Source organism: Plecotus auritus (assembly GCF_963455305.1).
Source record: "Plecotus auritus genome assembly, chromosome: 8".
Classification (NCBI taxonomy): Eukaryota; Metazoa; Chordata; class Mammalia; order Chiroptera; family Vespertilionidae; genus Plecotus; species Plecotus auritus.
Window position 1 is genome coordinate 41,049,735 of NC_137782.1, and position 27,824 is coordinate 41,077,558.

A 27,824-nucleotide genomic window follows, 5' to 3' on the forward strand; every position below is an offset into this window, starting at 1 on the left:
CAGTCCTGGATTGTGAGAGGGATGTCCGACTGCCTACCAGGATCGGGCAGTCGGATATCCCTCGAGGGGTCCCAGATTGCAGAGGGTGCAGGCTGGGCTGAGGGACACACACCCCCTGTGCACAAATTTCGTGCACCGGGCCTCTAATATTTGATAAGAAGGAAAGGTTATAAAAATGAGAACAATTGAAATACTGAGTCTTAATTTGTTCTCATAGTGGACTGTGGCAAATTTAAAGTGATCTGATATGTTTATTTATTTATTTCAGAGAGGAAGGGAGAGGGGGAGAAAAACATTAATGATGAGAGAGAATCACTGATTGGCTGCCTCCTGCATGCCCCTCACTGGGGGTCAAGCCCACAGCCTGGGCATGGTCCTTGACTGGCATCAAACCGGGGACTCTTCAGTCCACAGGCCGATGCTCTATCCACTGAGCCAAGCTGGCTAGAGCTGATCTGATATATTTAGATTAAAGTATGAGTATCTAACTATTTTTTGTTTATCACAGTGGAAACTATAAGACTGGCATTTTATTCCTTATTATTGTGTGCCTAACAATATTTTAAAACAGTTAACTCATGTCAAAATGCATATAAATATGTTAATTTTACCATGACTGGGTGAAAAAACGTCATCCACAGAATTCAGACACAACACTGGAATCCCTACTGATTTCAGTCTACGATTTGGACTGGCATCAGTATAATAATCATCAATTGTTTGGTATCCAAACATGACTGCAGTAAATCGCTTATCAAATTCTCTAATGGATTTAGCCTGTAACACAAAAACAGATTGTAATTATTTTGGGGATCAAAAAAGAAAATGAAAGTATTACATATAGTTTTTCTCCTACCTTCATGACATGATCCATGTCAATCTGTTTTACAAACATATGCCGGTGCCTGAAACAAAAGAATTTCAAAAGGAAAAAAGTAAGGTCATTCCTGTCTCAAACATACCTAAATAATATATAACTAAGCCTATCACAGGGCACCCAGTTGGTACTCCATGGTAAATATTTACTTAATCAGAGTACACAGATATTGGTCCCAAAGACATTTTTAAAGTACTTTTTTTCCATTTTAAATATGTTTTTATTGATTTTAGAGAGAGAGGAAAGGGGAGGGATATATAGAGAGAAACATCGATCGGCTGCCTCCTGCACACCCCCTACTGGGGATCTAGCCCTCGACCTGGGCATGTGCTCTGACTGGGAATTGAACCAGTGACCTCATGGGTCGATGCTCAACTGGCCTGGTTAAAGTAGTTTTTTCTTAATTGAGAAAGAATGAACCAGTTCTATAAAATAAACGTAAGGGCTGTTTCATAACAAATTAGACTTACACACTGCTGCTATTAAACCAATTTGGCCAAAAAGGCCTCATTTAATCCAGAAGCTTTTAATTGGATACATTATCTGAAGATATTATTTTTTTAAATGGCTATACTGAAAATTATAACTTGTATTTTTATATACGTATTTATTTTTTAAATGTTGGTTATTTTTGTTGTATAACCATATTTTAATTTGAATTACCTTCTTCACTTTTCTTGCTACCATCCCTCATTCCAGTGACCAACAGTAACTGATGATTCTTTAGTATTCTTAGCAATATTTTATAATCAACACCCTTACTTTAACAAATAGGTTAAGTTTAATCCAATGCTTAATTTCAATTTTTGGGTATCTATGGTTTTCATGCACAAATTAACTGACTTTTATTTAGAGTTTATATTTTAATTTAGCAATTCACCAAAAAATGCATGGTAACAGTCATAAAAAAAATAAACAGAAACATATCTATGTTCTTTGCTACCCTACTGTTTAACTGTTAGAATATACACAAACAATTCCAGAAAAATGAGTGCAAAGATGGTATTTTGATAATGTTAAGAACTGGAGGGACTGCAAACACATATTTAAGAAACGTATTATTCAGCACTGAAAACACTTTATATAGACATTACAACCTAGGAGAGAGTTACGTACTGACATTAGTAACAAGTAGAAAATCCAGGGAAATAGCTCATATTGTTACTCAACACACTTGAAACTAATGTTTTTAGTCTTTTAGAATAATTTAGAACAGTGACAGAATAATGATCTTCAAATGGGAGCCCATATCACAGGGGTTGTACAAGATAATCCACTGGGGTACAGAAAGAAAACAGAACTTTTATCTATATTTTCAGTTTATACTTAAAATATTTTTACTCTTATATACATTTCTAATATAAAGACTATTTTGTGCAGTAGTGAATGCATGCAATGTAATGTAAATATACATATATAACTGTGCTGTGCTTTAAAACTTTTTATTGTTGGGGTATGTAATCCAAAAATTTTGGAGATAGCAGATTTTAAAGATGACTCACTTGTTAACTGAAGACTGGAGGCAAGTTGTCAAATAATAATTAAAAAGCAGCCAGTTCAGTGGTTTCTCCAATGACTCAGAACAAGCAAAAGTATTCCAACCAACTGAAAAGGTTGCAGCTGCCTTCAAAGGAGTTTTTGTCCCAATTTTGCCCAGGTAATTTAAAAGCAGCATTCTAAAATGAGAAACAGGAAACTCAGTGATGAATTTGTTATCTCTCAAGACATTCCATATCTAACTGTGGACTTTATAAACTGAAGAAGAAAAAGATAAACCAGTGTTTAAATACTTTATCTTGGAAAAGCATGCAAGTAGAGTAAATTCATTCTTTCCTTACATTCATATACTCGTTTACCTTGCAGTTGACTGTATGGTGAGTGGAAAAAAGCAGAGTTATTGCTTATATGTGCATCCTTCTATGAAATAAAACATGACAGAATTCCATTGTAAAAGTGTTTTCCTTTGTTTATTTCAAAATGATATTGGGGATTTATTAAAATTTTGCAAATCTCTATGCCCCAGCCTCCAGTTGAATGTTTAATTTAGTATGTCAGGGTATTTCAGGCAAACTTTTTCTATAAAGGGCTACATAATAAATGTTTTGGGTTTGGGGGGGGGCCTATAATCGCTGTTGCAATAACTTAACTCTGTGATTGTAGTTTGAAAGCAGCTGTAGACAATACATAAATAAACGAACATGAACATGTTCCAATAAAGCATTTTATATGGACACTGAAATTTGAATTTCATATAATTTTCACATGTCACGAAATATTATTCTTGTTTGACTTTTTTCCCAACCATTTAAAAGAAAAATAACCATTCTTAGCTTTTGGACTATACAAACACAGACAGCTGGCCAGATCTGGCCTGCAGGCTGTGGTTTTTCAACCCTTGGTATAGAGCAGTGGTCGGCAAAACTCATGAGTCAACAGAGCCAAATATCAACAGTACAACGATTGAAATTTCTTTTGAGAGCCAAATTTTTTAAACTTAAACTTCTTCTAACACCACTTCTTCAAAATAGACTCGCCCAGGCTGTGGTATTTTGCGGAAGAACCACACTCAAGAGGCCAAAGAGCCGCATGTGGCTCGCGAGCCGCAGTTTGCCAACCATGGGTTTAGAGGAAAGGGCGCAGGAGAGGCTTTCAAATGTGGCTGCACGTTGGAATCACCTGGGGAGTTTTTAAAACTATTACAGATATTTGTGTCTCCCAGGGATTCTGAAGAATTGGTCTGGGCCGCCATTCTGGTTGCCTGCACATCCTTGTACCAGAGAGCCAATCTCTTAAGGGCTCCCTAATCTAGAGTTAGACTTTCTGAGTCGTGGCAGAGCAACTGGCCCCTAAAGTAACTAGTTTTCTCCTTCCTGTTATTTATCTTTATCTCCTATCACATATTTTCCTCCTTTCTTTTTATTCTATCAATTTTCCTGATTCTACCCTAGTTCTATTGTGGTTAAAGGGACAAAAATGGAGTGTACTAATACCAATGTCAGAAATCTTAGTTTAACAATGCCATCTAAGAAAAAGGATGATACCTAAATTCTGCTTCTCATTATAGTACTTTCTGTTCTTTATTTCTCCAATTGCCTACGTTCTGAAATTGGAGGAATGTGTAAAAAATTCTTTTCATTTTTCCAATCCAAATGGCTTGCAGAGTGAATGTGATGAGGTTTCAGATCAGAAATGGAGATTTCATTTTGGAAAAGGACTCTTTGTAACGACTCTGTATACAGTGCTGTGGTTCACCAAGTCATTTCAAGGATTAATGCTTACTCTCCTGCAAAGGGTTCATTCTCTGATCCTAGTTTTGGTGGCCCTATTCTTTGGCTGAAGGTCATAGATTTCTGGGAGGCTGGTATAATGGGCAGATTGGAAGGGGTGGAAGGGAAGCCATCAGGAAGTAGGACCAGTAGTAGATATATTCAAGTAGGTGGCTAGAGTACGTTTTGGTTATTGCCCAAGAGCAAAATTATGTCAAGATGTTACCCCAAAAAGTGCTGCTTTACTCTGACAGAAAAAGGACTTCATTTTTCACACACACACACACACACACACACACACACACACACACACACACACACACACGAGAGAGACAAGAGACAAGAGAGAGAGAGAGAGAGAGAGAGAGAGAGAGAGAGAGAGAGAGAATGGATTAAGAGCTTAAAAGGCATATCAATCCAAATGTTTGAACTTCATCTGCCTCCTGACTCAAATTGTAAAAATCAGCCAACCAACAAACAAACTGACAATTGGAGAAATGGTGACACTGACTAAATATTTGATAACATTTAGGAATTACTGTTAGTTTTGTTTATGCATGAAAACAGTACTGTTTGTTTTTTAAAGAGACTACTTTTAGAGATTCTTACTGAAATATTTTTAAATGATGTAGAATTTATTGTAGAATAATCAGAGTTGGGAGGGATGGGGAGTATCCTTGAGTTTATCCTTGAGTTGATAATTGTTGAAGCTGTGTGATTAATATATATGAGGGATCATTATATATTCTCTTTACTTTTATATATATTTGTAAGTTTCTATACATTTCTTTTCTTTTTTACTCCTCTATACATTTCTTAAAGCTAGTTTACCAATTCATTGGGAGACTGGAATCTGAAGGGGTCTAGGCAGCCTGGGTTCCTTAGTTAGACTCAGTTCTGGTTCAAAGCCCCTACTTGACTCCAGGCATCACAGGCTTGGGGGCATAAGGATCTTGGTCAGCTTTTGTCTGTTACACTCCAAAAGAAGAAAAAAAAGTGTCGCGCTGTTAAACACATCCCCAAATGGTAAACTGACTTGCGAATGTGTCATAGTGCTAGGCAACTAGAAAGGGTGCTTCCTTCGAACAATTTACAAGACATTAATATTCAACCAGCTGCAAAGGCTAATGGTCAAGTTCTGCCTTCAGGCTCTGAGGTTTCAATGTGACATGAATAGGCATTTCCCAGGAGCTTCTGAATAGAGAATCTGGGCCTGTTTATGTAAGGTCTGGCCTTAAAAAAGTCAAGAATTTATAAGATTAAGGGAAAAAAGTTCAGCTGGCACCTTGTCCTTTTAGGTTCACATTTTGGGGCAAAAGAAACAAAAGTGAAAAACTGCCTATTAAGCACAATTCAGAGATTCTGCTGGGTTTTCTGCATTGATTCAGATTTCTTCCTTTAGTAGGTCAAGTCAGACCTCCCATGCTAATGTAAGAAACGTACTCTTTTCCTCTTAATTTATGTTTATCAGGGTCTAAAAAGGTGGGTAAAGCCTATTTTTCAGAGTCTATCATTTGTAAAAGCCTTTCATTTTCAAATAAATATGCTCTTAAGACAATCTGTAAATTGAAATGACGGATAAGTCAATTATAAAATTAAGACATTTTATATCTCATGTGTTTCTTGGTTTTAAAGAATAGCTTTGGGCAATGGTTTAGGAAATCTAAAATGCCAGATAATAAAAATTTTGGATTTTATTAAGTCCAGTATCACTAGAACAAAAAATATAAACATTACTAGTAGAAATGAACCTACCTATAATACATAGCCTAAAAGTTCCAAAAAGAGAGCCCCAAAGTAATTGCAAGCAGTACAAATTATAATAATATTCATATGGTTTAAAAATCAGCTGGAATAGGGAGTTAACAACAAAGCTTCACAGTTTCTAGGAGAGCATTCCAGAGTAGGTCATTTGCCCAACAACCAAACCAAACCAAACAAACAAAACCACACCTGAGGAAAGTCTTTGAAGGCCTCTTCAGCTGGAGGAGCAGTAAGGGTTTATTGCTATGACTGGAGTGCTAAAAGTCATGCTACAAGTTCAGCTTCCTGAGTGGTTCAGAAGCACACAGTTGCAGGGCCAGCCAGGAGTACATCAGGGAACCTGACGAGCCTTCATGCTCACAAGACCCCAGTACCCCAAGTAAGTACTTGTATCCTTTTCACTGCAGAGACCAGTAATCAAGGAAAATACTAAAATTCACCTGAACGAATTCCTTCATTCATTCCATCATATGGTAAAACAGGATAACATTAATAAAACATTTACTTTAAAATGTCTATGTAGCTAATGGTCCTCTCTGGAAGAGGCAGTTGGTAAGACCACTTCTCTCAGACATTTTAGAAAGGAAAAACCTTACCCTCCCATTGAAACCCCTGCTGCCAGGAAAGGAGCAGAGGGGTACAGACTGTGTACGTGGTGAATAACTGTCTCCAAATCTTCAGTGTTAGCGCAACAGTAAGTCCTTGGCGTCTGTAAGCAGTGACAGGTAAAGTACAGCATTTAAAATTGTGAGGTTCACGATTTGTATAATGCAGAAATGTGAAAAAGAGCAGGAAGTCATAAACATGGGGAAATAACCTTTGTTTGCACATATTATGAGTAATAAAAATTTATAACGTCCTTATCTTGCAATACACATATGTTATTTAAAGTCAATGCTATTCACGTTGGCACTAACAAAAAGACTTTGACCAGCAAGAAAGGCATGATAGAAATGGGCAAGACCTTAAATTAAATACCTTAAATGAAACAGAAACACAGTTCCCTACTCAGATGTGTCTCTGACTAAACAAGAACAGTAAATTTATGAAGAAAAAGTGGAGGATTACACCTTCTTATAAGAAAAAAACCCTTATGCCTGACAAAGTAATTCTTTATTTAAAAACAAACAAACAAAAAGGGCTTTCCAATAATGCCATAAAAAATTAAATTTGTGGCTCATTTCTAACGGGAAAACTGTTTTCTCTATCCTGAGTGCTGTCTACCAACGAAGGAGTGTGGTTTTCTGGTACTGCCTTCCTCTAGATAAAGCAATATCCAGTCTGATCTATTAATTAAACATTTGATTTTACAATAAAAGCCCCAGCTGCACCTCAATGAAACAGACACTTAAAATGGTAAACTATGTAAAGCTGATTATGCTTCCATACATAATGTATTTAAACAAATGGTTTTCATGTGAACTTCATCAGTGAAGGCTCTGTTTCCAGTTGAAAAGCTTCACAGATGCATTGTTTGAGATGTGTGAGGAAAGGGCAATCCTGTCTGTAGAATATGTGCAAATGTGTGTATGAATAAAGTTTATGTAAAATAAAATTTAATAACAAGGAGAGGAATCTGGTAACATTACTCTAAGAAAAATACTGAAACCAGCTATCTGCACCACCCTGATTATAGTATTCCAATAAACCATGATTACAATAAACCATGATCACAATATGAAGGTATGTCATCCATTATTCAATCACTAATGAGTAGTCTAAGAAAATTACAATTTTCAATGATCCTCCTGATTAAACCCAAGATTAAGACACTACCTACTGCCTACTGTCATCTTTTTGAGATCTTCAAATATGGAATTTTCCAAAAGATAAATGTTAACCTGACAGCATTTATAACGGCAAAACTATGAGGGCGATCCTATTATCACATTTATTTTATAAATAGGAAACTGACTTTAGAAAGGTTAAATAAATCCTGTAACACCTGAACAGCTGACTAAGCTGAGATAATTTAAAAAATACTCTGTAATTAAATGCATTTGCGTGACACAAATTCACTGTAAAATCTAAATAGGACAATATCTACTACCATGCTCATTCACAGTGACTGCAGAATTTGTCACAAATATTCAGGTGAAAAAAAATCATCTTTGCTTGGCATTTTTATTACATGTGAGTCTTTTCACACTGCATAGTTAAAAATTAAAATTATTTTTAATTTTTACATAAGAACAATTTTATTTTAGATGATACCTTTTCTGCCTAAATTCACAATGAAATAGGAAATCAGATTTACATAGACAAACAATGCATAAATGTCAACCAAAGTTCTCATATAGCTTCACACACACACACACACACACCTATATTCCTTAATCTGAGTATTAGATTTCTAAGTAGAATCTGAGATATCAAGAACCCTAAAGACATTTATTTAAAAAAAAAAACCCTCTCATTTTCTAGTTGACAAACAGTCTAGGTAAGTTGAAATATCAAGCTCATTTAAAAAAATTAATGATAGAAGGTGGTGTTAGAGAACATGTTCTTGCTCTGAAGATTCTATTAGCAGTATCTGGCAACCCAATAAACAAGATGGGTCAATCTGTAATCTATAGAGATTTCCTGGGCCTGGGCAGTGAGATGGGAAGGAAGAAAAGAAAGGAGGAGTAGAGAAGGATGTGTGAAAAGGAAGGAGGAGATGATGGAGTGAGTAGCTCAGATGAGTACTTAGAGCAAGCATGTCAAACTCACGGCTCACGAGTATTTTTGTGACCCAGCCAATATAACGGTATATAAGAAATGTTTTAATAAAAATTTCATAACTTAATTTTTACAATATCCTGTTATACATAATTATTAATAACGAACTACAATGTTCGCTAATGATTACTATAATTGTGTTGCATTCATTTCCCTTATGAGGCTTACGCGCAGGCGCACCATTTCTCTCCACTAATACTAGCAGCGAATATTTTAGCAGCCAATTGCCACATCATTAGTCGTGGACTAACTTGTTTGGTGTGCACAACAGGAAATATTTCGCTTTCAGAGAATAAGAAAAATAGATTTGTGTTACGCTTATGAATTTGTACAGTTATTCAGTGTCTGGTAAGTTAATGTTCAAGAAAAACTATTAATTTTTATTAAAATGTTCTATTATTTTATGTTAACGATTACTCATTTATTTCAGCCCTGTATATCAGCATGTCTCTATCGAAATAAACCTATGTTTCTATGAAAATTGAAGCTTTTGTTTTTTTGCAGTCCACATAAACTTAAACCTTGTTTATTTGGCCCGTGTTAGCCTTTGAGTCTGACATGCTTGACTTAGAGGCTAAGGAAAGATGAAGAAATGCAGAGAGTGTGAAATACTGCAAGTTTGGGGCATGGTTAAGGAAAGAACACTACGTCAGCAGAAATAAAACACTGTATAGCTTTAAAATTTCCTAATTATTTATGAACAAGTCAACAAAATGTACTCTTGTTATGCAAATTTTAAGTGAAGTATGTGTGCACATGTATGTACACATGCACATACACGTACACACGACCACACACAGAGTTAGCGTACAAGAAAAATGGTCTATGAAAAATTATTAGGATCAGAAAATCTTAGTGGCTGAATCCTTTGTAAATTATCATTCCTAAAGTAAGTGGGAAATATGACAGTTCACAAAATAATCATTAACATTAGGGTGTCTGTGGGCAACTTTCTGGATTCCTAACCTTGAAAACCAACCTGCAGAGAGCAAGAAAAGGTACCAACTACTCCAAGGACTCCAAGAGTCCTGCAGGAATACCTGAGGATCAGTCTACTGAGACGGGAACTACCTGTCTCCTACAGCTAACAGCCCCCGGGGACCAAAGCGCAGGCTTCTCATTTCCTCATGAGCAAGGCTCTGGCTTTCCCTCAACGCTGCAATGACTAATTGGAAATGAGGACAATATGGTGGTGGAAAATTTCTGCATTACTGCTTTGCAGAAGCCATAGTAATCCCTATAAATTCTAAGTATATCACCAACATATTTCAGCAAACCTTTTACTTTTGCATTTCTTCCACTCCTAGGAGAAATGCTTACTCTAAATTCTATTTCACCTTTTCTAGCTCTTTTGGGTTCATTTCAGTTAGTGTTCCTTCCTGTTTGATCTTTGCTGATTCATCTTTTGTTCTTTTTTATGCCTAAGCTAAGGTCTTACTCTGAGTCTGAGCTACATTGAATCCTTTCTGGAACAAGGTAAGGTATAAATAAACACAGGGTTCCTCTAGTCTGAAACAGTAATTGTTCATAATTCTAAGGCAGAAGGAAGAAGGGTTACCAAGGGACCTAACTATCAAAGCTAGTTCTAAAAATCAACAATGTGATGCATTAGGGTACAAGAAGTATATATTAAATTATAATTAATTCTCTTAAATTTCTTTTTTTTAATATATTTTATTGATTTTTTACAGAGAGGAAGGGAGAGGGATAGAGAGTTAGAAACATTGATGAGAGAGAAATATCGATCAGCTGCCTCCTGCACACTCCCCACTGGGTATGTGCCCGCAACCAAGGTACATGCCTTTGACCGGAATTGAACCTGGGACCCTTGAGTCCGCAGGCCAATGCTCTATCCACTGAGCCAAACCAGTTAGGGCTTAAATTTCTTTTTTTAAAGCAGTTTTTATAAAAGGATATAATTATAATTAAATTCTAGTCATTTTACATTCTTATTCTTTCTTAAATTAGATCACATTAGCCTTTTTGATACAGATTTTTGCTGGGGGAACTAGTTAATCAGAACTCAACCTAGTGCACTGTATAAGAACCAAAGCTACTCTTATCCCCTCACTTAGAACTCAGTGAATTCTTAAAAAAAAAAAAAAAAGTTTATCTATATACTACCACTTTGTAAGAACTCAAAGTGTTCACAGAGAGCTAAAACCGGTTTGGCTCAGTGGATAGAGCGTCAGCCTGCGGACTAAAAGGTCCCAGGTTCAATTCCGGTCAAGGGCATGTACCTTGGTTGTGGGCACATCCCCAGTGGGAGGTGTGCAGGAGGCAACTAACTGATGTTTCTCTCTCATCGATGTTTCTAACTCTCTATTCCTCTCCCTTCCTCTCTGTAAAAAATCAATAAAATATATTTTTAAAAAACCCCACACAAAGTGTTCATGGAGATTTTTAAAAAAATCCAATTGCCCTGGCCGGTGTGACTCAGTTGGTTGGGCTTCGTCCCTTGCTCCAGGAGGTTGCAGGTTCAATTCCTGATCAAGGGCATATTCCTGGGTTTCAGCTTGATCCCCGGTAGGGGGCGTGCAGGAGGCAGCCGATTGATGTTGGGCTCTCACATTGATGTTTCTGTCTCCCTCTCCCTTCCTCTCTCTCTAAAAATCAATAAATTATTCTTTAAAAAATCCAATGAATGTTTATGGCTAAAAGTTACTGGGTTGCTGTATTCTTTCAAAGTAAATTTCCAATTAACATTAAATGCTGAGGGTAGGTTTTTGAAGCTTCCTCCTTCCTATTTATTTTGTTCTAAGATGCTATCCGACCTCTCCCCTTGGCTCTACAAATGTCCCCAAGCAATCCCAGTCACTCTGAGTTCCACTTCTGCTTGCACACTGACAATCTGTTTCTTTCTGTAGCTTATGCATCTCTCCTGAGTGCCGGGCTAGTATATCCAACTGTTTACTAGAAATTTCCACCTAGAATGATGTAAAAGCACCACAAACATCTAAAACGAAATTTATTTTTATTATATCTAAACCTCCTAAATCTTCCTAAATGTCCTATTTCAGCAAATATCCGTGCCTTTTACCAGTTCACCAAGCTAGATATGTTAACCCTGACTCCCACATAATCTTTCTATCACATTAGTATCCCTCATTTTTGTTCTCTCTTCTTCCTACCTCCTACCTCTGCTTTCAAACTCTGGGTAGGTCTATAGTAACTGATTTTATTTTACTGGCCTCCCAGCCTCCAGACCCCTACCCCTCCATCTCTTTTTTACACACTGCCCTAAGTTCTCTTTCTAAGACATGACCATGATCAAATTATTTCATATGTCAATTATACCTCAATAAAGCAAAAACATTGTTTTATCTATCTATCTATCTATCTATCTATCCATCCATCCTCACCCAAGGATATTTTTTCCATTGATTTTTTTAACTGCTTTTTAATATTTATTCAAAATGTTCAGAATTTGTATTTAATGATAAAATGTGATAGAAATATTAGAACTGGAAAAATCATAGTGTAACATCAGAGAATATAACCTGGGTCACATTAATATAATTCCAACATAATTCAGTCCACAGCCTGGGACTTTTTGGTGATTTTGAGGTAATACTGAACAGTTAGTATGTGCCACACACTTTGTGTTTAATCCTTACAGCTACCCTCCCAGGTAGGCATTTTACAGATGTGGCATCTGAGGCTGAGAGGTTAACTGACTCATTCAGTCACACAGCTGGTGAAGTGGCAGTTAACTCATACCTAGTCTCATAGCAATACTAATGTTCTTTCCACTCTGCAATTATGCTCCTCTGTCCTACAGAAGAGTTTTATTAAAATAGTCCATTGATTTTTAGAGAGAGTAGTAGGGAGGGAGAGAGAGAAACAGAGAAACAGAGAAGCTTGGGGTTGGGGATTGAACCTGAAACTCAGGCACGTGCCCTTGACTGGGAATTAAACCCACTGGTCTTTGGTGTGAAGGTCAGTGCTCTAACCACTGAAAAACCTGCCAGGGCTAAAAAACATGTGTGTGTTTTTTTAATGTTTATTGTTCAATACTATGTTCCTGAGGATACTACACATGAGACTTCAAAATTTGGTCCTAGAAGAATTCCCATCACTTCCTGAGTAATGAGAAGGGAGTATAGCATAATGGTCAAGAACATAAGCACATAGTCAGACTACCTGGGTCTGAATCCTGGCTCTGAATTCCTTGGCTAGGGCAAGTTCTTAACATATTTATATCTCATTTTCTTCCTCTGGAAAATGAGGATGATGGTGACTATACTTACCTAAATCATTGAGTTGTTTCTATTTCTGATTATTAAGCATGAAAAAACATAACTGATATATCCTAAGTCCTCCATAAACATTAGACAAAATTATCATCATCATTATCCTTCCACAAGTATTTTTTTCCCAAAATAGTTTTTATTGATTTCAGAGAGGAAGGGAAAGGGAGAGATAGATAGAAACGTATATATATATTTAAAGGTTAATTTTAGTGTTTTTTTAAATTAATTTATTATTTATTGATTGATTTTTAAAATCCTCACCCGAGGATATTTTTCCATTGATTTTTAGAGAGAGTGGAAGGGAGAGGGAAAGACAGAGAGAAATATCGATGTGAGAGAAACACATCGATTGGTTGCCTCCTGCAGTCCCAACCAGGACCCGAGCCAGGGAGAAGCCTGCAACCAAAGTACATATCCTTGATCAGAATCGAACCCGGGACTTATTGGTCCGCAGGCTGATGCTCTATCCACTGAGCCAAACCAGCTAGGGCCCAAATATATTTTTATTGATTTCAGAGAGGAAGGGAGAGGGAGAGCGAGATAGAAACATCAATGATGAGAGAGAATCATCGATTGACTGCCTTTGCATTCCTCCTACTGGGGATCAAGCCCACAACCCGGGCATGTGCCCTGACTGGGAATCGAACTGTGACCTCCTGGTTGACGCTCAACCACTGAGCCATGACGAGTGGGTGTATGTAGGCCATGCTCTTTCATACCTTGCTCTTTGTGCTGAGAAGGCCTCTCTTTCCCCTCTCCTGGCTCAATACCATAGCCTTCAAGATCCAACTCAAATTTACCTCCACTACAGTGTTCTCTCACCTCCCCCAGGCAGTTAGTTACTCCATCCCTTTATGATCCATAACCTTAATAGATCTTCTCACAGTTGCACTTAGCACTGTACTGTGCATATTTTTATGTGTCTGACACTCTTGTAACTTAAGTTAAAGCTATTATGGCTTAGGGTTGTGTCTAATAATATGTACACTCCTCATCCTACAGTGCCTGATTTAATAGGCATATAACACGGCTCTGCTGAATGAACAGATCTTTGTCCCTCACTTTATGGGACCTAATGGAATTTACTTTGTAGCACATGATTTCCTTGAGAGCCTCAGATCATGTCTTCCCATCTTTGTATCCTTGAAACACCCAGAAAGACACACAGCTCTGGCCATTGTGCTCAGTGGCTAGACTCACAGCCGTGGGCAAACTACGGCCCGTTCGGCTGTTCTATCCGGCCCGCAGAGCCGAAAGAGCGGAGGGTTCTCTTGCTCTCCCCTCCGCTCCTTTACTGTGAATTTATATTAGTTCACAAACACTCCATCCATGCTTTTGTTCCGGCCCTCTGGTCCAGTTTAAGAACCCATTGTGGCCCTCGAGTCAAAAAGTTTGCCCACCCCTGGGAGCGACAGCCTGTGCACCGGAGGGTCTCAGGTTCAATTCCCAGTCAAGGACACATGCCTACGTTGCAGGTTCCATCCTGGGTCCCAGTTGAGGCGAGTGCGGGAGGCAACCAATTGATGTGCCTCTCTCACATTGATGTGCCTTTCTCACATCGATGTTTCACTCTTCTCTCTCTCTCTCTCCCCTTCCCAATCCCTCCCATTCTCTCTCTAGAAATCAGTGGAAAAATATCCTCACTCCTCACAAGCATTAAAAAGAAAAGAAAAGAAAGAAAGGCACACAGCAAATCAAAAGCTGCTCAAAAACAATTTGTGCCCTGGCTGGTGTGACTCAGTTGGCTGGAACATCATCCCATACACCAGAAGGTCGAGGGATGGATTCCAGTCAGGAGCACCTACCTAGGTTGTAGGTTCAATCCCTGGTGGGAGAGTGTAGGGGAGGCAACCTATGGATCTCTCTCTCTCACATCAGTCTCTGTCTCTGTCTCTCTCCCCCCCTACCCCTTTCTCTGAAAATCAATGAACCTGTCCTCAGGTGAGGATTAAATAAATAGTACTGCACTCTTAAAAACAAACAAACAAACAAACAAACAAACAACAACTTGTTTAGTCCAGGGCCACAGTGACAAATTCAAATCTTCCCCTTTAGAGTATCCACCATCTGTCTACAAGATTCCTAAAAGGCTGGATAAATAAGGAAATCAAACTATTATGAGGCACTTTAAAGATCACAAACACTTTATAACTTTAGCTTTTAAAATCATATTGATCTTGATTCCCTCCAAGGCCCGGGTCACTTTAAAACAAAGAAAAAGAGCTCTTCTTTCCCTGTGTTCTCATAAAGTACTGGCAGTAATGACATGATTGTAATTTTTTACCTTCAGCATGACTAATTTATAGGCATAACAACATGCTCTATCAATGACTCAAAATAATGTTTCTTGCCAAAACCGGTTTGGCTCAGTGGATAGAGCATCGGCCAGCAGACTGAAGGGTCCCGGGTTCGATTCCGGTCAAGGGCATGTACCTTGGTTGCGTGCACATCCCCAGTGGGAGGTGTGCAGGAGGCAGCTGATCGATGTTTCTCTCTCATCGATGTTTCTAGCTCTCTATCCCTCTCCCTTCCTCACTGTAAAATATCAATAAAATATATTTTTAAAAAAATAATGTTTCTTTCAATCCTGATAGAATTGTCTTTGACCTGTTGAAGTGGTGAGGAACTAATAGCTGAAAAGCTTTCAGAAAATTTCAGTGAGTATAATATTTCTCAATCCAACTCAGAGGCTTAACATCAAATAGAGTGATGATTTTCTAGGAGATGAAAGAACTTGTATCATCATAAAAAAAAAACTTTAGGGGTTAGGAAAAAAGTTGATTTAAAATAATCTTTATGTAAACTTTGATGGGCATATAGGCATATAACATGGTCAATCTGTTTCATGAAAAAGTAGAATTCTTAAGGGGAAAAAATATCACTGTGCTGGTTAATTTGTTAAATACTAGTTAAATTTTTTTTTAAAATATATTTTATTGATACTTTACAGAGAGGAAGGGAGAGGGACAGAGAGCTAGAAACATCGATGAGAGAGAAACATCGATCAGCTGCCTCCTGCGCACCCCCCACCGGGGATGTGCCCGCAACCACGGTACATGCCCTCGACCAGAATCGAACCCGGGACCCCTGAGTCCGCAGGCCGACGCTCTATCCACTGAGCCAAACCGGATTCGGCTGTTTTGTTTTTTTTAATCCTCACCTAAGGATATTTTTCCATTGATTTTTACATTGAGTGGAAGAGAGAAGGAAAGAGAGAGAAATATCGATGTGAGAGAAACACATGGATTGGTTGCCTCCTGCAGGAGCCCCAGCCAGGGCCCAGGTCGGGGAGGAGCCTGCAACGGGTACGTGCTCTTGGCTGAAATCGAACCCAGGACCCTTTGGTCCACAGGCCGACGTTCTATCCACTGAGCCAAACCAGCTAGGGCTGTACTAGTTAATTTTTAAAGAAAACATGTTTTTGCATTAAAAATGATGTAGATATATATCTATTGATGTTAAAATACAGTAAGTACAAACGTGATAAAATAAAACGTTAATTTTTATAAAAACAGAAATATATTACATATTTGCCATTTAAATCTAAGATCTGAATGAATATAGACCAAGGGGATTCCCTTGGTTGTATAATTATGGATCTTGCAAATTTCATTTTCTTTTTGCTTATCTGTATTTTCCACAATGAACTTGTATTGTTTATGAGTTATGCTTTTCATTATAAAACTAGAAATGATTCTTTTAAAAATTAAGCTGTTATTAGTTTAAATTTACTTACCAAGAGATTCTCCCCCGCCATTCCTCTGTTGTTAAAAACCACACATCTAAAAGCAGAAAACAATTTTGTTATTTTTACACATGATTCTTGCTCACAATACATCATCAAAATCATCTTACTAGCACTGTTTTAGAGCACAAAAAGCTTTTAAAAAATCTCTTCCAAAGACATGAGCATGCTTGACAATTTCATCTAAGTGCACAAAAATACATTTCCAGTTCTCTAAATTCAATACATGGGTTCAAATCAGAAAACTGTATATTGAAATGATGTTACATTTTCCTACCAAAAGCAGAATTTTTACAACTTCTTCCTATTCATATGCATACATTTCCAATAAATATTATTAAAACAATTCTAAATACAAGTAAAATTTAATTGTTTTTGGTTCAAATTTTAAAAAGGCCTCTACCTGTTCTATTTGTAACATTAATAAATATTTATTCCTAGCCTCAAAAAAAGCTCTTGTTCTCTCAAGGCTCAGCAAACACTGATACTGGAATTTTACCTGAGGCCAAAACATGACCACAGGTGCAGCTGAAAGGAGCCTGGCACCCGAGCTGGTAGGATGGGCCCCCACGGGGTGTGCAGTCGATTTAGGGGAGGAAAGACTGTGTTTTCTATAAACCTGTTTGCCTCTTCTGGGTCAGTGGTCACACGTAAAGGGTTTAGAGCAGTTGTTGGCTCACGCTAAGTACACAACGACAGCTACTAGTAACAATGGTAGTTGCAGTGCCAGGTTAGCTTTAAATACTCATCTGCATTTAAAATATTGAACTCTCATTAAATTTTCAGTCAATCATGACCCCAGATATGTATTTTGTGCCATCCTGAAACAAATCCTGACTTGTGTCTGCACAGGTTTCTCTGATTTAATCTATATTCATGTCCATTAAAATTCATTTTGTTTTTTACTGTTTACTTATCCAATCAATCAAGGATGTTTAAGGTTCTAATTCCCTTCCTTAGAACCCATGCTGATCATTGCATGGGTTCTAAGCACCAATGACCTGACTGCCTTACAGAACATTCAACAACGCTGACTCTCTTCTCAGGGGGGTTAAGAGTTTAATGTGGTATTCAGGATATGTTTCTGCAAAGGAATTCTGTCTTGTATCTGAAAGGTCATATAGGAAATTTTACTAGGCTCAGTTGAAAAAGGAAATGTTTAAAAATCTCAGCAATCTAATTAGAGGAAAAGCTAGAAATATTACATTTTATTGACTAGTCAAAGAAAGACCTTAAATATACTATAAAAACATGCAGAAAAGTTAGCATAATGTCAGTTAGTCCTTAATCTTTTCTTGCTAAATATATGGCCAGACAGACTAGACATAAATAAAATTTAAGTTAGAAACGTGTATTTACTTGCATAAGCACCTAAGTTACACTGGAATTGGGGCTAAAGTTCATTGTGACCTTGAGCCTTGAAGATCCTACTCATTCAGAAAAGAAGCACTGGATAAAAAATGGCTTTTGGGGCAAGACATCACCGTGTGACTGCCACTGAGAGAAGAGAACAGACCTTATGAGGGGAAAGAAAAAGATGATCTGCAAACTCATGAAAAAGCAGTCTATACACCTGGGATTTTCTTCCAAACTGCAGACTGGGATATTTTCACTTTTTTTCAGGCAACTTTTAAAAGCGGATCACAGCTCTGGTATCTCTTGCTAGAGGAGATATTGTACTGACCTCTCCATAGGCCTTAGTTCCTGACAATGTTCATTCAGTAGCAGTGATCACTGTATATACCTCTAGTCTTGGAAATGGGGCCGAGAGATAAAGAATGAAAGAGCAAAGCAGCTACAGAGAAAGGCAGAATGGGGGCTGCCATTCTGTTCCTTTCTCCCACTCCAGCTTCTTCTTTCATTTAACCCCGTTTCTGCCCTGTCAGTCATCAGGGAACACTTTACATATAAAGCTAAAAGAGGTAGTTGTGAAATGCCAAAAAAAAAAACACCTGAGATGTTCTAAATTAAAAAGAGACACAAAAGGGTTCATCAGGTAACAATAGCAGGGTAAAAACCAACAAAAGACTACTTACACTCTTCAATGTATGCTGGCATTATTTTTTTGTTTTTTTTTTCTTCTTTTCTTTTTTCTTCTGTATGTTGGAATTATTAAACTAACTTCCAGGCGGCTATTTCTGAGACTATCTAAAAGATAGAGCAGCCAGGTGCAGTGGAACCCCAGGAGTCTGCTTCCTGCTTACACAGGAGCTTTACTTACTGCTGGCCCTCCCAGAACTGGTCTCCCATCCCTCTGCCTATAGCTAATGTAAATTATTTTAGAATAGCTTACATCTTTCTCCCCCTACTTCATGTATAAAAAAGCCATGAAGGACATGTTTGTCTTTTCTAGTTAGTGATGCTGCAGGTGGTTTAGACTCCATGCTCCAAGACCCATCTTCTTCTTTTGCTAGCAGTGGCCCAATAAACACTTTATTTAACACACACACACACACACACACACACACACACACACACTCAGTCTCTTTAAAGTTAAAATTTTTTGTTTAACAGAAACAACTACTATTGCTAAGGCATTCAATAAGCCTCTTGTTAACTTTGTAACAGCTCTCTCCAAATAATTTCTATAATTTCTCCCAAACAACTTTAAAGAGTATGTACATGAGAAAAATCATTCTGCAAAACTTAATTTTCCTGCATATTTTAACTATTTAAATTTTCCTCTCAAAGCATGGCAAATATAAATAAAGAGAAGACATACCAAATAAAGAATAAACCTGGTATTGAGAATTTTCTGTGACAATGGAACACATCAACCAGGGAAGCAGGTGAGTCTCCTTTAATGAAGGTTAAATAAGAAGCAGAGACATACCTACAGCACAGGATTTCTCAACCTTTAGCACTATGGACGTTATGGACCAAGTAATTCTTTACATTGTTTGAGAACCACTATTATAGTGAGATGGACCAGATAGCATTGAATCTGCTCAAGCCCAGTGATCTACCAGAATAAAGTGATTTTATCAGATGACCTTAAACATTTTCCAGTTCTAAGATTCCACAAGTCTTTGATTCTCAGGGTACAAATAATACAATACAATATACAGTTCATGTATCATAGAAATGTATACTTCAAACCTATATGGTCTTATTAACCAATATCACCCCAATAAATTTAATAAAAAATAAAACTGAAAAAAAAGAAATAAAAATCAGCAAAGGAAGGAGATGAACATTTAGAAAGCACTACACTGATTTCAGGTAATAATAATAGCAATAGATATTTGTTAGTGCTTACTATGTGCCAGATCATGTTCTAAGCACTTTACATGAATATGAATATTGGAATGACACATTCATTCAAAATTTATTAAACAGAATATTTATTGAACTAATTTTAAAAAACTGTTTTGAGAGACAGAATGAGAGGAAGAAAGAGAGACCTGCAACCTTGGCATATCAGGATGATGCTCTAACCAACTAAGCTACTTGTCCAGGGCTTTGCTGAACTAATTTCAAGATGGAATTAGAGCTTACAGGAGAAAAATGAAATAAAAATATAAGGTTCCTGGCCTCAAGGAGAATAGAATCTAGTTAGGTTGAAAAGAAATGCACCATATTTTCAGTTGAATAACTACAACAAAAGTGGTAACACAATGCTCTCTAAAAGAGCTTTGCCTCTGAAAATTTGTTAATTGAGGTATCATTTTATAGTGGAATATCTAATAATTAGATAGATAATGTTAAGTCCCTAGAGAATGGTACTATTTCTGTTTTCCAGAAATACCTTCATTCAATGCTTTCTAATATGCATTATTTCATCTAGCCAGTCTCATGAATAATCATTAACTGACTCATTCTCAAATTTTAAAAATCAAATTATTTTAACAACAAGAAAAAGGATAGACATATTTTTAGATAAAAACATTCTAATGTTCATTTAAAATTACTTTGTATCCAAGATACTGCTTTTAGATTAGGGAGTCATCAGAACTCATCCTTCTGTTTCACCACCTCATCTCTCTTAGTTCAGCCTCCCCTTCCCCTTCTCCTTCAGGAAGAGTCTACAGATGACCCACTAGTGCACTTCTAAAGCTGCAGGAAAGGCAGCCGAGTGTCACCTAAAGCTGAGTATCCACTGGTGCTACTCCCCCTGAATAAAAACTGTGCAGGCCCAAACTCCAAACTGGAAAGTAAAAGAATGTTTTAAAGTTGCCAAGTGTGTGATCCACTCTTGCTCTTGTCTCCTAAGGTCATCTTAACTTTCAGCAGTTGAGTAATATTAAAAATTGTGACCCACCAAGAATTATGTAATAAAACGTTCATTGAAATCTAGGCCAGTCATTAAGTATTTTGGTCCTGTAAAGGACACTATCAGAACCTATATTCCCAAAGAGCATACAGTCTAATTGAAGTGACAAAGAGTATGCAGTGGTAAGAAGAAATGTATTAGGAAGCACCAGGATTGCCCACAAATGACAGAAAACTCGAAATAACAGTGACTTAAACAAGATACAAATTTATTTCTCATGTAAAAGTCCAAGAGGGTAGACCAGGGCTTGTATGGTGCCCTATAGTGTCAGGAAACTAAGTTGCCTATATTGCATTGCTTCATAAGCCATGGCTGCTTCAGCTCCAGGTATCATATCTGCATGCCAGCACCCAAGAAAGAGAAAAATGGAGAACAGAGAATGCACCAACGTCCTTTAAGGATGCTTTCTAGCAACTGTGCACACTACTTTTACTGATATCACTTTGTCCTGCTGTTTCTTAGCATCAAGGGAGGCTTTAAAGAGAAGTCTTTATTTTGGGCAGCTATCTACCCAACTGAAATTGGAGGATTCTGTTACTGGGGAAGAAAGGGAGAATAAATATTAGGAGATAACTGGCAGCGCCTAGCACTGAGTTGTCAGTGTCACAAATGCCAGTGTTCTGGAATATCAGAAAAACCAAGTGAGACATTTTATGGAGGGAAGAATAAATCACTAGTGTCAGATATAACTAAGAGTGGAAGGGAGGGAGAGGGGGGGATAGAGAGAGAAACATCCATGTGAGAGAGACACGTTGATTGGTTGCTCCCTGCACATGCCCCAGCCCTGTTCCCTGCACATGCCCTGACCTGGGGCCAGGGATCAAACCTACAACCCAGGTATGTGCCCTTGATGGGGGATTGAACCCATGACCCTTCAGTTTGCAGTCCAACGCTCTAATCACTGAACCACAGGGCATGATGGGTCACTCTTTTTAATATTACTTGGGGGTGGAGTAAAATGGTAAAGGAAGGCTCTCAATAAAAAAGGTAAAAAAAAAAAAACCAACAAAATGATAATTTGGATGTTCTCAGAGTTACTGGTTTTCTCCCTGTTTTCAGTTGTAGTGCTAGAAATTAATTCAGAGATGTTTGGGGAAAAAAATCAAGAAAACAGGATATTGCCCTGGACGGGTTGCTCAGTTGGTTGGAGTGTCGTCCCATACACCAAAAGGTTGTGGGTTCGATTCGCAGAAGGTCACATACCTAGGTTGGGGTTCCATCTCCAGTCAGGGTGTGTATATGAGGCAACTGATTGATGTTTCTCACAGCAATGTTTCTCTCTCCCCCGCTTTCCTCTCTCTCAAGTCAATGAACATTTCCTCAGGTGAGGATTAAAAAGAAAACAGGATATTATCCAGGTAAACAAAATTATATCCATCAAGCTGTGTTACTGAATTTTTTAATATATATTTTTTATTGACTTCAGAGAGGAAGGGAAGAGAGATAGAAACATCAGTGATGAGAGAATCATTAATTGTCTGCCTCCTGCACGCCCCCTACTGGGGATCGAGCCTGCAACCTGGGCATGTGCCTTGACCAGAATTGAATGGAGACCTGCTGGTTCATAGGTCGATGCTCAACCACTGAGCCACATGTTACTGAATTTTTAAAAAAAGAAACATTGAATGAGTGGATAAAATTTCCAACTACTTTATCAATTAAATGAGTGTAACATATTAGAGGAAACAACTTTTTCTCTAGTTTTTTCTCTGGTTTCTATGAGAAGGCTTCTCTGTAAACACACTCCTAGTCTTTCTCACTTTACTTGCTCCCCAGGAGATGGAGGACTTATCTAACTGATAAAATTTGGAAGAATGACTGGGGCTGTCTGGCTCAGCAAATCCCTTCTCCCTTCAAAGGCACATTTATCCAGGGAGTACACACTGCACTCTGCCAATGGAGATAGAAAACGTGCAGATAGGCCAAGCATTTGCCCGTTCAGTTCTATTTACCTTTGACTTCTTCATAAAGCCTTTGCTCACAATTATTTTAAACAAACTTTAGCTGAGTTTCCACCTCACCCACTTAAATTGTGAACCAGTAGACCTTAACAGAAAAGTTTTGTGACTTTGTTAGTTTTCAGGTACAGAAAAACAACAATTGTTTAACAACAACAGTAAACCCTTATGTGTTATTTGTCCATATGCCAGGAGCCAGGTTCTCTCTAATGTCTAAATCATATCTCACCAGTAAAGCATCAACAGTTCCCTGGTGACCTGACAGAAATCATGACTCTCCCTATACACTCAGTCTTTACATAAGATAGTAACTGGGACCAAAGGCAAGTGCACTGCCATGATCTTGGGGCGTTCATACTCCCTATGAAACACGATTGTACAACAGACATTATAATAATACCCAAGCAGTCCTGAAAAGAAACTAGATGTTTATATTTCCAAGAGGTAGATTTACTTGTACTTGCTCTTTAAATTATATTTTTAAAAATGTTCTGTTGATCAGGAAACAGACTTGAGAAGGAAAACCTGAACATTTCTAAAGACCCACTTTGTTCAGGGCACTCAACCAAGTACTTTATACATTCTGATTCATTAAACTCTCTAGTAAGAAACTGTGATTGGCGAAGTTAAAAATTAATTGCCCAGGGTCACTAAATAAGTGGCAGTTCCAACATTTGAATCCAGGCCTGGCTCTAAGGCCCATGTACATTCCCCCACATTACACAGCCTTCCACAAGCTATGTTACCTACTAGACCCCATGCTACAGTATCAACGACTTAGATCTGTTTTGCCACCTAAGAACTCAACCCAGCCTTGTGCCAAAGTTCCAGATGCATTTTTTACCTCAGTGGTCTTTGCAACTACCTGACTGTCTTTGATTGATTGCAAAAATAGTTTGTAGCTCCTCATGTCTGTCAAGAGGTGGAGTCTCTTTCCCTACTCTTTGACTCTGGGCTGACTTGCTTCAACTAGAAAGTGACTTCGTTTTACTGGAATGCAGTAGGAGCAACATTGTGAGGGTTCTCAGCTTTGGCTTCAAGAAGCCATGTGGCTTTCACTTTTGCACGTTTGGAACCCTTTGCCACCAAATGAACAACCTCAGGGTGAGCTTGATGTGGAGACTATGTGGAGCTGAGATGAGTCATCCTTGTAAAGGGTCCCCAAGCACGGAGTTATTCTGGCTGCTGACCACAAATACACAAATGATTCCAGCCAAGACCAGAAGAACTACCCAGCTGAGCTCAGCCCAAATTGCTGACCTACAGAATTGTGAGCAAAATGGTTGTTGTTTTTAGCCACTAAGTTTTAGATAGTTTGTTATACAGCAAAAGCTAACTAATACACTCTCTCCAACTTAGATTCAGAGATGCCTTGTCAATTAAAAATAAGTGAGGATAGGCCCAAAGGCTATTGAAAAATTTATTGACCATTCTTATCCATGCATTCTGCTACCCGATTCAGTGTTAGATTTCCCTGAACCCAAATAAACTGGGTCTTCAAGCATCTGACAGTGACCTGATCCAGCCTCCCCTCGCATAAACTTCTTGAGGCAAGGACAACTTCTCACAACTCTTTGTATCTCCATGTAGTACCTAACACAAAGCCTTCCTTGTATCATATATTCTCAATAAAGTTTCTAAATCCATCGAAGACATTTTAACCCTTAGGGAAGTTAGAACCTCCCAACAGCTTTGAAGCACAGTGTAATGAAATGGTAATAAAATCTATCTATCATCTATCTATCTATCATCTATCTATCTATCATCTATCTATCTATCTATCTATCTATCTATCTATCTATCTATCTATCTATCTAAAAGCCTAAGCAGCCGAATGACTGAACGATCGAATGACCGGTCGCTATGATGCGCACTGACTACCAGGGGACAGATGCTCAATGCACAGGACCAGGCTCCCTCCTGTCTGGATCAGGCCTGTGGGGATCGGGCCGAAACCGGCTATCCGATATCCCCTGAGGGGTCCCAGATTGTGAGAGGGCGCAGGCCAGGCCAAGGGACCCCATCGGTGCATGAATCCGTGCACTGGGCCTCTAGTTTGGTAATAAAATTTGGCAACTTTCGCCCTAGCTGGTTTGGCTCAGTGCATAGAGCGTCGGCCTGTGGACTGAAGGGTCCCAGGTTTGATTCTGGTCAAGGGCATGTACCTTGTTGTGGGCACATCCCCAGTAGGAGGTGTGCAGGAGGCAACTGATCGATGTTTCTCTCTCATCAATGTTTCTAACTCTCTATCCCTCTCCCTTCCTCTCTGTAAAAAACCAATAAAATATATTAAAAAAAAATTTGGCAACTTTTATAAATGATGGAAGAAAGCCATGCATACTGGCAACTCTAAGACTTATTAGATTCAGTCCCTGAGTTTTAACTGCATTGTTTTTAAAAGTACTTTCTAAATCTTGGGAGATAGATCAGGCCAAGTATAGAATCAGCAATTTAAATATGTACAAAAGGCTTTATGATCTATACTTTTTGAGCATGACTAAGTTTTAGCAAAAAAATTGGAATCAAGCCTCACATTGGTGCTTAAACATCAAATAATGATAAATTTCTGATATTGCTTAGTGCAATTTTCATGGAAACCATAATTCTGAAACACCATATCAAAGCTTCTCAGAGATTGTCACTTCATGGACAAAATGTGCTTTATCTATAAAAGATCAGAGTTAACTTGTCAAAATTGAAATAACTCTTCTGGCATTTTCCCCTTTATATAAAAATATTTTCTCTTTATTTATATTGTTGACACTATTACAGTTGTATATACAAATATTTTTATTAATATAAACTCAACCTCAGTTTTTCACACAAATAGTATTTCAAGTTTAACATAAGATACAATTCTAAATGCAACTCAGAGTGTTACATTACAATAATTACTATCAGCTGAAAAAGACTGAGGCACAAAAAAGCAGTACCTTTCACAATGACTATTTTAAGATTTTAGAGGTGAACCTGAAATTTAATATTGCTAAGTCAATTGCATCTGCTAACCAAGTTGAATAATGGTTTTCCAAAAATGGCGTGATATCATTAACTGAACACTAGCCATGTGGACATGCAAAGAGGCACAGATCACCTTTGGAAAAATAAGGACACCTACAAGCTGATTTTGAATATTTTTTACACTTGGGATCTGAGGCAAGATAAGTGGATCAAGGGCTCAAATATGGAGTGTGACATGAAGGCCACGGTGTACTCTCTCAGGGATCTGCTATTCTGTATAGCACTCTCTTCAGTGGTTCTCAAACCTGGGTCTAATGTCAATTCCTAGGTGATTCTAATTTCATTCAACCAAAATCTGCTGAGTGCCTACTATGCTAAGTGTTACTTCCCATGAAATGATTCAGTTACACATCTTCCTGAAAAAACAGGGGAAGGAAGAAATAGAGAAAATAATAATTTAGGGGGTTGCTTAATCCATGCAAGAAATAATAAGTATTTCTGAAACAAACAAAGGTAATTTGTGTTTCATTTAGAATTAATTAAGTGAAAAATGGAAAAAAAAATCTTTCACCAGTACCTGTATCCTAGTTCTTCACTAAGATGGATCATATGAAGGATATACGACTCCTTGCTTGTTCCAGTGAGGCCAGGCAACAATAAGATAGTAGGTCTGGTGCTGTCATCCATATAACTCTTACTGTTATCATTATCAAACCAGTCCAGTAAAATCTGTCCTCCATCTGCAGTTTTAATAAATTCACTAAAAGAAATAATTCAAAGACATATTCAGTATTTCAAGTTGCATCTTAATATTAGTGTTTTAATTCTATAAATATAAGATAGTATTTGGTCATCTCAAAATAACTTTTCTTCAGCACTAACACACACTTATATCACTTTCTTTCATTACAAAAACTAGTGGCCCGGTGCATGAAATTCATGCACATTAAAAGGGGATTAATTAGAGGAAATAATTTAATATTGCTATTTGCCCTTTATAGAAGTGTCAGAGATGAAAGAAAATTAGTAAAATGTATATGAAAACCTTCCTCCTGTTAAGAGTCTGGGGTGCACCATGGGACCCAGAGTCAAGTCCCCGCCCACCCACATGCACCTCAAAATTGCATGAGACCCAGACCCGGCCGCCCCCCCACCCCCGCCATTGGGCTAGATCCAGACCCAGCCAGTCCCACCCTTGTCAAGCCCCGCTGGGCAGGGGGCATGCCTTGAGGTCCCCTGTCAAGCCCCACTGGGTGGGGGCCATGGCCTGAGGTTCCCCATCAAGCCCTGCCAGGCGGGGGAGGGGGGCGCACAGCCTCAGGTCCCCCGGCCCAGCACCGGGAGGGGTCGCAGCCTCAGGTCCCCCATCAAGCCCCACTGGCAGGGGGGGGTGCAGCCTCAAGTCCCCCGTCAAGCCCCGCTGGGCAGGAGGGCGTGGCCTGAGTTCCCCAGACCCAGCACTGGGGGTATACCTTGAGGTCCCCTGTCAAGCCCCACTGGGTGGGGGGCACAGTCTGAGGTCCCCTGTCAAGCCCAGCCAGGCAGGGGGGCACAGCCTCAGGTCCCCTGGCCTGGTGCTGGGGCGGGGGCCGCGGCCTGAGGGCCCCCGGCCAGGCACTGGGGCAGGGGGAGCAGCCTGAGGTCCCCTAGCCCAGCACCAGGACGGGAAGTACACCTTTTGAGGTCCCCCGTCAAGCCCTGCTGGGTGGGGGGTGTGGCCTGAGGTCCCCTATCAAGCTCTGCCAGGTGGGGGGCATGGCCTGAGGTCCCCCAGCCTGGCACTGGGGCAGGGAGAGCAGTCTGAGGTCCCCTAGCCCAGCACCAGGATGGGAAGTGCACCTTTTGAGGTCCCCTGTCAAGCCCTGCCGGGTGGGGGGCGCAGCCTGAGGTCCCCTGTCAAGCCCCACAGGGGTGGGGGAGGGTGTAGCCTGAGGTCCCTGCTGATTGCTCCTTAAGGCTCCTTATGGGAACTTGGCCTCAGCTGTGGGTGCAGCCATCTTTGTGAA

General features: G+C 38.8%; 1 protein-coding gene across 1 annotated transcript in view; it reads right to left on the bottom strand.

The window, feature by feature from the left end:
* Positions 1-27,824, bottom strand: part of ABHD3 (abhydrolase domain containing 3, phospholipase) — a 35,409-nt gene that overhangs the window by 5,001 nt on the left and 2,584 nt on the right. The window contains exons 3-8 of the mRNA XM_080684816.1: positions 26,396-26,578; positions 16,618-16,663; positions 6,504-6,616; positions 2,380-2,553; positions 857-905; positions 612-777 (exon numbers count right to left, since the gene is read on the bottom strand). Of these exons, the coding sequence (XP_080540942.1) occupies positions 612-777; positions 857-905; positions 2,380-2,553; positions 6,504-6,616; positions 16,618-16,663; positions 26,396-26,578 (731 nt within the window). The remainder of the gene's footprint in view (positions 1-611; positions 778-856; positions 906-2,379; positions 2,554-6,503; positions 6,617-16,617; positions 16,664-26,395; positions 26,579-27,824) is intronic.